This window comes from Acinonyx jubatus, chromosome B3, assembly GCF_027475565.1.
Source record: "Acinonyx jubatus isolate Ajub_Pintada_27869175 chromosome B3, VMU_Ajub_asm_v1.0, whole genome shotgun sequence".
Classification (NCBI taxonomy): Eukaryota; Metazoa; Chordata; class Mammalia; order Carnivora; family Felidae; genus Acinonyx; species Acinonyx jubatus.
In genome coordinates, this window is record NC_069386.1 from 144392600 (window position 1) to 144403320 (window position 10721).

Here is a 10721-nt window from a genome sequence, read left to right on the forward strand (position 1 = left end):
TTTTCTGGTTTCTCTCAATGTTGACGTGTTCCCTATTTGGTCTCTGGTGACTTAGAGTTTTGTCGTTTGTTTTTAAATTTATAGACTCTAGCAAATCATTTTCGTGGCATGGTTTTTCCTAATATATGGAAATTATGTGGAAATATATGAAATTGAAGTTCAAATTTCACAAGAGTTGCCATTCTGTGTCTCTTTGGCCAGACTGCTCATCAGATTTGATAGATATGCTCCTGGGGTCAAAAAACACGTTTACCTTTTCAGGTGGTGGGCTTTCTATATGTCTCAGGAGCCGTTGAGCTCTGTGCACACAACCGAGTTCTTGACACAATTTTTCCTTCGCAATTCTATGTGAAACCCTCAAAATCCATTTTTTTGCATTGCCAAATTTAGACACTTCATGAATAGAACACATTGAAGCTCTTGTATCATTTCCTAAAATTATTTTACTCTTGCGTGTTTGGGACTGTAATTTTTCTTCTTCCTTCCAAGGGGAGCTCATATCTGCATTTGTGGAATTCTTCCAGGCTTCTCATCTCTTAATACTTTTCCAACGTGCTGTGCAGTTTTTGACCAAATGAATACTTAGGTTTATTTGTACTCTACCACATTGGGTGATAGGAGCCGCGAGACAGGCTGCATCATATGGGTTTTTTTTTTGTCCCCTTGTATGTTATCTGTCATATTGAATGTTTATAGAACATCTAGCCCCTCACTTTCATGAACCACTAACAGGGGACATGGTTCTCTTCAAGAGACAGGAAAGGAAGACAAGGGAGCTGAGACAGCAAGTCGGGGAAGGACACCCAGAGCTTCTCAGGAAGCGTCAACTGTCCACACTTTCCAGTTCTGCAGATGTGGGTCCCTGCTGAGGCCCAACCTGGGTTCTTGTGCAGGTGTCTGGACAAGCTGCCCATGATGTGTGGGGACAGTGGAGTTGGGAAGGGCAGCTGTGGTTTGAATTCCAGCCCACCTGGCACTGCTGTGAAAATTCATGAGTATGTTAATTTATGTCCACCATCAGTTAGGGATATAATGAGTAAATGCAAGACGTTAGACTCACTACCTTAGATTCCATGTTCATGACAATTTGTGACAACAATTCTCCCTTCCTTTTTTCCACTTTTTAAATTTTTTAAGTTTGTGTTTAAATATTTGTTAGTTAACATATTGTGTAATATTAATTTCAGTAGTAGAATTTATTGGTTCATCACTTACATTAACACCCAGTACTCATCACAACACGTGGCCTCCTTAATCCCCAACACCCATTATCCCATCCCCCACACACCTGCCCTCCAGCAACCCTCAGTTTGGTCTCTAACCTTAGAGTTTTTTTTTATGATTTCTTGCTCTTTTTCCCCTTCCCCTAGATCATCTGTTGCGTTTCTTAAATTCCCCATATGAGGAAATCATATGGTGTTTGTCATCTTTGACTGACTTACTTTGCTTAGCATGATACCCTCTAGCTGCATCAACACCTTTGCAAATGGCAAGATTTCATTCTTTTTTGTGACTGAGTAATATGCCATTCTATACATATAGCAGATTAATCACATGGTGGACTTTTGGTCTCTTTCCTCAGTTTGGCTGTCATAGTTAATGCTGCTGTAAACATTGGGGTGCATGTACTTCCTCAAATCAGAAGTTTTGTATGCTTTGGATGAATTCCTAGTAGAGCAATTGCTGGTGTGTAAGGTTGTTTGATTTTTAGTTTTTAAACTGTTTTCTGGAATGGTCCGGGCACTTTGCATTCCCACCAAGAGTATAAAAGGGTTCCCTTCTCTCCTCATCCTCATCAATATCTGTTGTTTCCTGAGTTGTTAATTGTAGCCATTCTGACAGGTGTGTGGTCATCTCTCATTGTAGTTTTGATTTGTAATTCCCTGATGATGAGTGATGTTGAGCATATGTTCGTGTGTCGGTTAGCCATCTGAATGCTTTGTTTGGAAAAGTATCTCCTCATGTCTTCTGACCATTTCTCCACTGGATTCTTTGTATTTTGGGTGTTGAGTTTGAGAAGTTTTTTTTTTTTTTATAGATTTTGGATAGTAAGCCTTTATCAGATATGTGGTTTGCAAATACCTTTTTAATTTCTGTAGAATGCCTTTTAGATTAGTTGATTGTTTCTTTAGCTGTGCAGAAGGTTTTTATTTTGATGAGGTCCCAGTAGTTCAAGTTTGCTGTTGTTTCCCTTGCCTCTCGAGACACGTCTAGTAAGAAGTTGCTATGTCCGATGTCCAGGAGGTTGCTGCCTGTGTTCTCCTCTAGGATTTGATGGTCTCCTGTCTCACATTTAGGTCTTTCACCCATTTGGATTTATTTTTGTGTATGGAGTAAGAAAGTGGTTCAGTTTCATTCTTCTGCATGTTCTGGTCCAGTTTTCCCAACACCCTTTGTTGACAAGGCTGTCTTTTTTCCCATTACATAGTCTTTCCTACTTCATCCAAGATGAGGTGGCCATACATTTGTGAGTCCATATCTGGGTTTACTATTCTGTTCTCTTGATCTATGTGTCTCTTTTGTGCTTGTAGCTTACTGTCTTGATAAGTACAGCTTTGTAATATAGCATGAAATCCATAATCATGAAGTCTCCCGTTTCTTTGTGTAGCATAGACATTTCAACACTCCTTGCTCCTTAAATCCATGAACATTGAAGGTGTTTCCATTTCTTTGTGTCATCCTCAGTTTCTTTCACCGTTTTTAGAGTCTTCAGAGTATAGATATTTTAACTCTTTAGGTATCCTATTATATTTGGTGCAATTGTAAACGGGATGGATAGTTTTTTTATTTTTCTTTCTGTTTCTTCATTATTGCTGTGTAGAAATGCAGCAGATTTCAGTATGTTGATACTGTATCTTGTGACTTTGCTGAATTTGTGTATCAGTTCTTGCAATATTTTGGTGGAGTCTTGAGTTTTTTATATAGAGTGTCATGTCATCTGTGAAGAGGGAATGTTTGACTTCTTCTTTTACAACTTGAATGCGTTTATTTTTTGTTGTTGTTTGTTTTTGAGGATAAGACTTCCACTGCTGTGTTAAGTAGAATGATGGGAGTGGACATCCCTCTTGTGTTCCTGACAGTAGAGGAAAAGGTTTTTTTTCCCCTGCTGAGGATATTAGCTGTGGGGTTTTCATGTACGGACTTTATGATGTTGAGGTGTGTTTCCTCTACCCCTTGTTGAGGGTGTTATCAAGAAAGGATGCTGTACTATGTCAATTTTTTTTTTTGCATCTATTGAGAGGGTCATATCATTCGTATCCTTTCTCTGATTGATGGTATGTATTACATTGATTTATTTGTGACTGTTGAACCACCCTTACAGCCAAGGAATAAATCCCACCTGGTCACGTTAAAGGATCCTTTTAATGTATTGGTGGATTCAATTTGCAAGTATTCTCTTTCTTTTTTTTTTTTAACGTTTATTTATTTTTGAGACAGAGAGAGACAGAGCATGAATGGGGGAGGGTCAGAGAGAGGGAGACACAGAATCTGAAACAGGCTCCAGGCTCTGAGCTGTCAGCCCAGAGCCCGACACGGGGCTCGAACTCACGGACTGCAAGATTACGACCTGAGCCAAAGTCGGACGCTTAACCGACTGAGCCACCCAGGCGCCCCTGCACGTATTTTCTTGACAATTGTTGCATTCTTGCTCATTAGGGCTAGTGGCCTGTAAGTCTCATTTTTAGTGGGGTTTAATCTGGTTTGGAACCGTGATCATACTGATCTTATAGAATGAATTTGGAAGTTTTCTTTCCATTTCTATTATTTGGAACAGTTTGTGAAGACAGGAATATTCTATTCTACTTAAATAGAATATTTTACACTCTTCTTAAATATCTGGTAGAATTCACCTGTGAACCTATCTGGCCCTGGATTTTTGTGTGTCAGTAGATTTTTGATTAATGATTCAATTTCTTTGCTCATTATCAGTCTGTTCCCGTTTTCTATTTCTTCCTTTTTCAGTTTAGGTAGTTTACATTATTCTGGGAATTTACCCATTTCTTCCAGATTGCCCAATTTGTTGGCATATAAATCTCCAAACTATTTTCTCATAGTTGTATTTCTGTGGTGTCAGTCGCGATGTCTCCTCTCAAATTCTGATTATATTTACTTTCGTCCTTTCTCTTTTGTTTTTGCCAAGTCTGCCCATGGGTTTATCATTTTTATTTATTCTTACAAAAACCAACTTATAGTTTCATTCATCTGTTCTTCTGTTTTTCTTTGTTTCTATATCATTTATTTCTGCTCTAATCTTTTTTGTTTACCTGTTCCTGCTGGCTTTAGGGTTCATTTGTTGTTCTTTTTCTAGCTCCTTTAGTTGTAAAGTGGTTGTGTGTTTGAGACCTTTCTTCTTTCTTGAGTTTGGCCTGTACTGCTATATATTTCACTCTTCCATCAACTTTGCTGCATCCAGATGGTTTGGAACTGGCATGTTTTCATTTTCATTTGCTTCCATGTATTTTTTATTGCTTCTGTAATTTCCTGAAAATCTCATTCAGCTTTTACTTTAACCAATGTATTGGTGGTGTTGCCCAAATTTTTCTTGTGGTCGACTTCAGGTTTCATAGTGTTGTGGTTTGAAAATACGCATGGAATGATCTCAGTCTTTTTGTACTTGTAGAGAGCTGATTTGTGACATAGTATGTGGTCTGTTCTGGAGAATGTTCAATGCGCACTCAAAAAGAATGTGTATTCTGGTGCTTTAGGATGGAATGTTGTGAATATATCTGTTAAGTCCATTCAGTCCATGTGTCTTTCAAAGCCATTGTTTCCTTATTGATTTTCAGCTTAGATTGTCTTTCCATTGTTGTAAGTGGAGTGTTAACGTTCTCTATTACTACTATTGTCTATTTTCAATGAGTTTCTTTATGTTTCTTAGTAATTGAGTTATATATTTCAGTGCTTACATTTTTGGGGTATAAATATTTAAAGCTTCAGATCTTCTTGTTGGACAGACCCCTTTATGATGATATACTGCCTTCCTGATCTCTTGTAACAAACTGTGGTTTGAAAACTAGTTAGTGTGATATGAGTGTGGTACTACAACTTTCTTTTGATGTCCATTAGCATGATAAATTGTTCACCCTCCCCTCACTTTCAATCTACGGGTGTTTTAGGTTGAAAATGAGTCAATCGTGTGCAGTGTGTAGAAGGATCTTGTATTTGTTTTTATCCATTCCGGTATCCTATGTGTTTTGATTGGGCATTTTGTCCATTTACATTCACAGTAATTATTGATAGATATAAACTTAGTGCCATAGTGTTACCTCCAAAGTCATTGTTTCTGGAGATTTTCTCTGTTTATTTCTAGTCTTTGTTACTTTTAGTCTTCCTTTCCCAGTCAAAGGGTCCCCTTTAATTTCTCGCAGGGCTGATTTAGAGGCCATGAACTCCTTTGGTTTTTGTTTGTCTGGGAAATTCTATCACTCCTTGTATCTGAATGACTGCCTTATGGAGAAAGTATTCTTAGCTGCATAATTTTCAATTGCGCATGTGGAGGATACGATGCCACTCCCTCCTTGCATGAAGGTTTCTGTAGAGACACATGGCATAGTTTTTTTTTAATCTTCCCTTGTTAGTTAGCAACTTCTTTTGTGTTGATGCTTTTATGGTTTTTCTTTATCTGGATATTTTGCCATTTTCCTATGATATGTCTCAGTGTTGGCCTGCTTTTTATTTTATTTTTTATTTTAATGGGTGTTCTCTTTGCCTCCTAGATATGGATGTCTGTTTCCTTCCCCAGCTTGTGGAAATTTTCACTATATTCACTCAGGTAAAATGTATCCCCCTTTTTCTCCCTCTTATTCTTTTGGGACTCCTTTCAAAAGAATGTTATTACAGTTTATGGAGTTGCTGATTTCCCTAAGTGTATGTTTGTGATGCAATATTTTAATTTTCCTCTTCTTTCCAGCTTCATTTCCCCCATTTCCCTCATTTTTACTTCGCATGTGCTTGTTTGAACTGGAATATTGGTCTCCTCCGGCCCTTTTTCTGAGAGTTACATCATCAGCTCTCCACATTCTGAGACTAGACACTAGTCAGAATCAGGCAAGAATTATATCACTGGTTTTCCTGGGTCTTCAGCTTGTGATAGTAGATCATGGGACTTCTCAACATATTTAGTTATGGAAACCAATGACCTTTGGGTTGTGTTCCTCAGGGGAATCTTGACTACTACATGGAGATTGTTTGTCTCACTTTTAGAGTAATTGAATAAAGCTGTAGCTCATTTAAAGTCCTGAGTAGCAAAGGGCTATGAAGAAAGTGTCACGTTGTTTGACTGGGACAAGGGCTGGGTGATGTTAAGGAGGAGCTGTGGGATCCTGTGGTCCTGGCTGCACAGGGAGCGCATCTGGGAATCCTGTAAAGATGCAGCTGTTGTGCCTCAGGAAATCTGTAATTCATTCATGTTGAGGGACTGGAGTAAGCAAGTGCAAACAACTGTGTCTTTGTGCACATTAGTCTAGTTTCCCTATGACAACCTAGTTGCTAATCCAGAGAGTTAATAGGTAAACACAGAAGCATATAAGCAGGGAGGCTCCCTGGGGAAACTGCTGTGTGGAGAGGAAGCCCCAGACCCTGACAGGAAACCTGCCTGTAACCTCCATTGGCACCTGCGCCTGGGAACACAAAGGAGAATTCTGCATAGTATGCGCCCTCTGGTGGTGCTGATCCCCTCCAGCAGGGAGGTTTGTGTCTGGATCCGCAGTGATGTCCCCTCACTGTGTCTCTCGCACAGTAATATGTGGCCGTGTCCTCGGTCTTCAGGCTGTTCATCTGCAGATACAGCGTGTTCTTGGCGTTGTCTCTGGAGATGGTGAATCGGCCCTTCACGGAGTCTGCGTAGTATGTGCTACCTCCACTACCACTAATTGCTGCGACCCACTGCAGCCCCTTTCCTGGAGCCTGGCGGACCCAGCTCATGTAGTAGCTGCTGAAGGTGAATCCAGAGGCCACACAGGTGAGTCTCAGGGACCCCCCAGGCTTCACCAGATCTCCCCCAGACTCCACCAGCTGCACATCACACTGGACACCTGCAGACACAAGACATGTTGGTCAGGAAACTGTCACACATCCACTGTTTCACTCATATGCATTCACAGACTCAGTGTCCCTCGTTCACCATGAATTACCTTTTAAAAGAGCAACCAGGAAAACCCAGCCCAGCACAAACTCCATGGTGAGGTGTGTGTGTTCTGTGCTGATCACAGAATGGGAACACCTGGGACTCCTGGGGCTGGGGCTCGTCTCCCAGCTGCACGGTCGGGGCTGGGTTGGTTTTATCAGCACAGAGAGGGCCCCATTTGCATGTCCTCTGACATATATATCAAGCCCCAGACTTAGATTTGATAGTGTAAAAGTGAATGACAGGGTTAGGGACGCACTTTTACATTAGTTTGTGTGGATGGCGGTGTGACAATATGAAGAATTTTTTTTTTCAGTTTTGGATTTTTACCTTTATTAATGGAGGCTTTGGCATAATCTTTAAGAAACATTTACCTCAACAGCATGATCACGCATTATTTTCTCTTAAAATATTTTAATTTTTTTATTATTAATTAGTATTTATTTTTAGTTTTAAAAATTAACATCCAAATTAGTTAGCGTATAGTGCAACAAATATTTCAGGAGTAGATTCCTTAGTGCCCCTTACCAGTTTAGCCCATCCCCCCTCCCACAACCCCTCCAGTAGCCCTCTGTTTGTTCTCCATATTTATGAGTCTCTTATGCTCTGTCCCCTCCATGTTTTCATATTATTTTTGTTTCCCTTCCCTTATGTTCATCTGTTTTGTCTCTTAAAGTCCTCATATGAGTGAACTCATATGAGTTTTGTCTTTCTCTGACTCATTTCACTTAGCATAATACCCTCCAGTTCCATCCACGTAGTTGCAAATGGCAAGATTTCGCTCTTTTTGACTGCCGAGTAATACTCCATTGTATATGTTTACCACTTGTTCTTTATCCATTCATCCATCAATGGACATTTGGCTCTTTCCATACTTTGGCTATTGTTGATAGTGCTGCTATAAACATGGGGGTTCATGTGTGCCTTTGAAACAGAACACCTGTGTCCCGTGGATAAATGCCTATTAGTGCAATTGCTGGGTCGTAGGGGAGTTCTATTTTCAGTTTTTTGAGGAATCTCCATACAGTTTTCCAGAGTGGCTGCACCGGCTTGCATTGCCCCCCAAAATGCAAAAGAGATCGTCTCTCTGCATCCTTGCCAACATCTGTTGTCGACTGAGTTGTTAATGTTAGCCATTCTGACAGGTGTCAGGTGGTATCTCATTAGGGTTTTGATTGGCATTTCCGTGATGATGAGTGATGTGGAGCATTTTTTCATGCGTCGGTTGGCCATCAGGATGTCTTCTTTGGAGAAGTGTCTATTCATGCCTTTTGCCCATTTCATCACTGGATTGTGTTTTGGGTGTTGAGTTTGATAAATTCTTTATAGATTTTGGATACTCTTTATCTGAGATGTCATTTGCAAATATCTTCTCCCATTCTGTCAGTTGAATTTTAGTTTTGCTGATTGTTGCCTTCACTATGCAGAAACTTTTGATTTTGATGAGGTCCCAGTAGTTCATTTTTGCTTTTTTCCCCCTTGCCTCCAGGGACGTGTTGAGTAGGAAGTTGGTGCGGCCAAGATCAAAGATATTTTTGCCTGCTTTCTGCTCGAGGATTTTGATGGCTTCCTGACTTACATTGAGGTCTTTCATCCATTTTGAGTTTATTTTTGTGTCTGGTGTAAGAAAGTGGTCCTGGTTCATTCTTCTGCATGTCGCTGTCCAGTTTTCCCAGCACCACTTGCTGAAGACACTGTCTTTATTCCATTGGATAATCTTTCCTGCTTTGTCAAAGATTAGTTGGCCATACATTTGTGGGTCCATTTCTGGATTTTGTATTCTGTTCCATTGATCTGAGTGTCTGTTCTTGTTTTTTTAAAATATTTTTTGGCATTTATTTATTACTTTTCAGAGACAGAGACAGAGCATGAGCGGGGGAGTGTCAGAGAGAGAGGAAGACATAGAATTCCAAGCAGGCTTCAGGCTCTGAGCTGTCACCACACAGCCTGATGTGGGACTCGAACTCACGAACTGCCAGATCCTGACCTGAGTCAAAGTCGGATGCGTAACAGACTGATCCATTCAGATACCCCTGAGTGTCTGTTCTTGTGCCAGTACCATACTGTCTTGATGATTACAGCTTTGAAGTACAGCTTGAAGTCTGGGATTGTGATGCCTCCTGCTTTGGATTTCTTTTTCAAGATTTCTTTGGCTATTCAGCGGCTTTTCTGCTTCCATACAAATTCTAGGATTATTTTATCTAGCTCTGTGAAGAATGCTGGTGTCACTTTGATCGGGATTGCATTGAATATGTAGATTACTTGGGTACTATCGGCATTTTTACAATATTTGTTCTTCCTATTCAGGAGCATGGAATCTTTTTCCATATTTTGTCTTCTTCCATTTATTTCATAAGCTTTCTTTAGTTTTCAGTGTAAAGATTTTTCACCTCTTTGGTTAGATTTATTCCTGGGTGTTTTATGGGTTTTGGTGCTACTGTAAATGGGATAGATTCCTTGATTTCTCTTTCTGTTGCTTCATTGTTGGTGTATAGGAATGCAACCGATTTCTCTGCATTGATTGTATATCCTGCCACTTGGCTGAATTCATGAATCAATTCTAGCAGTTTTTTGGTGGGATCTTTTGGGTTTTCCATATAGAGTATCATGTCATCTGTGAAGAGTGAAAGTTTGACCGCCTCCTGGCCGATTTGGATGCCTTTTATTTCTTTGTGTTGTCTGATTGCAGAGGCTAAGACTTCCAATACTATGTTGAATAACAGTGGCGAGAGTGGACATCCCTGTCTTGTTCCTGACCTTAGGGAGAAAGCTCTCAGTTTTTCCCCATTGAGGATGGTATTAGCATTGGGTCGTTCATAGATGGCTTTTATGATCTCGAGGTATGGTCCTTCTATCCCTACTTTCTTGAGGGTTTTTATCAAGAAAGGATGTTGTATTTTGTCAAATGCTTTCTCTGCATCTGTGGAGAAGATCATATGGTTCCTGTCCTTTCTCTTATCGATGTGATGAATCATGTTAATTGTTTTACAGATATTGAGCCAGCCCTGCATCCCAGGTATAAATCCCACTTGGTCGTGGTGAAGAATTTTTTAATGTATTATTGTTTCTGGTTGGATAATATCTTGCTGAGGATTTTTGCATCCATGTTCATCTGGGAAATTGGTGTATAGTTCTCTTTTTAAGTGTTGTCTGTGTCTGTTTTTGGAATCTAGGTAATGCTTGCTTCATAGAAAGAGTTTGGAAGTTTTCCTTCCATTTCTATTTTTTGGAACACTTTCAAGAGAATAGGTGTTAACTCTTCCTTAAATGTTTGGTAGAATTCCCCTGGAAAGCCATCTGGTCCTGGACTGTTGTCTTTTGGCAGATTTTTGATTACTAATTCGATTTCCATACTGGTTATGGGTCGGTTCAAATTTTCTATTTCTTCCTGTTTCAGTTTTGGTAGTGTATATGTTTCTAGGAATTTGTCCATTTCTTCCAGATTGCCCATTTTATTGGCATATAATTGCTCATAACATTCTCTTATTACTGTTTTTATTTCTGTTGTGTTGGTTGTGATCTCTCCTCTGTCATTCTTGATTTTATTCATTTGGGTCCTTTCCTTTTTCTTTTTGATCAAAGTGGATAGTGGTTT

The 10721-nt window shown here is 39.8% G+C and overlaps 1 gene segment (V, D, J or C); it reads right to left on the minus strand.

Annotated features, from left to right (window-relative positions):
- LOC128316182 (immunoglobulin heavy variable 3-23-like) overlaps positions 1-7283 on the minus strand; it is a 31604-nt gene extending 24321 nt beyond the window's left edge. The window contains 1 exon segment of the V gene segment in view: positions 7134-7283. Within this exon segment, the coding sequence occupies positions 7134-7179 (46 nt within the window).
- Between the last annotated feature and the right edge of the window lie 3438 nt (positions 7284-10721).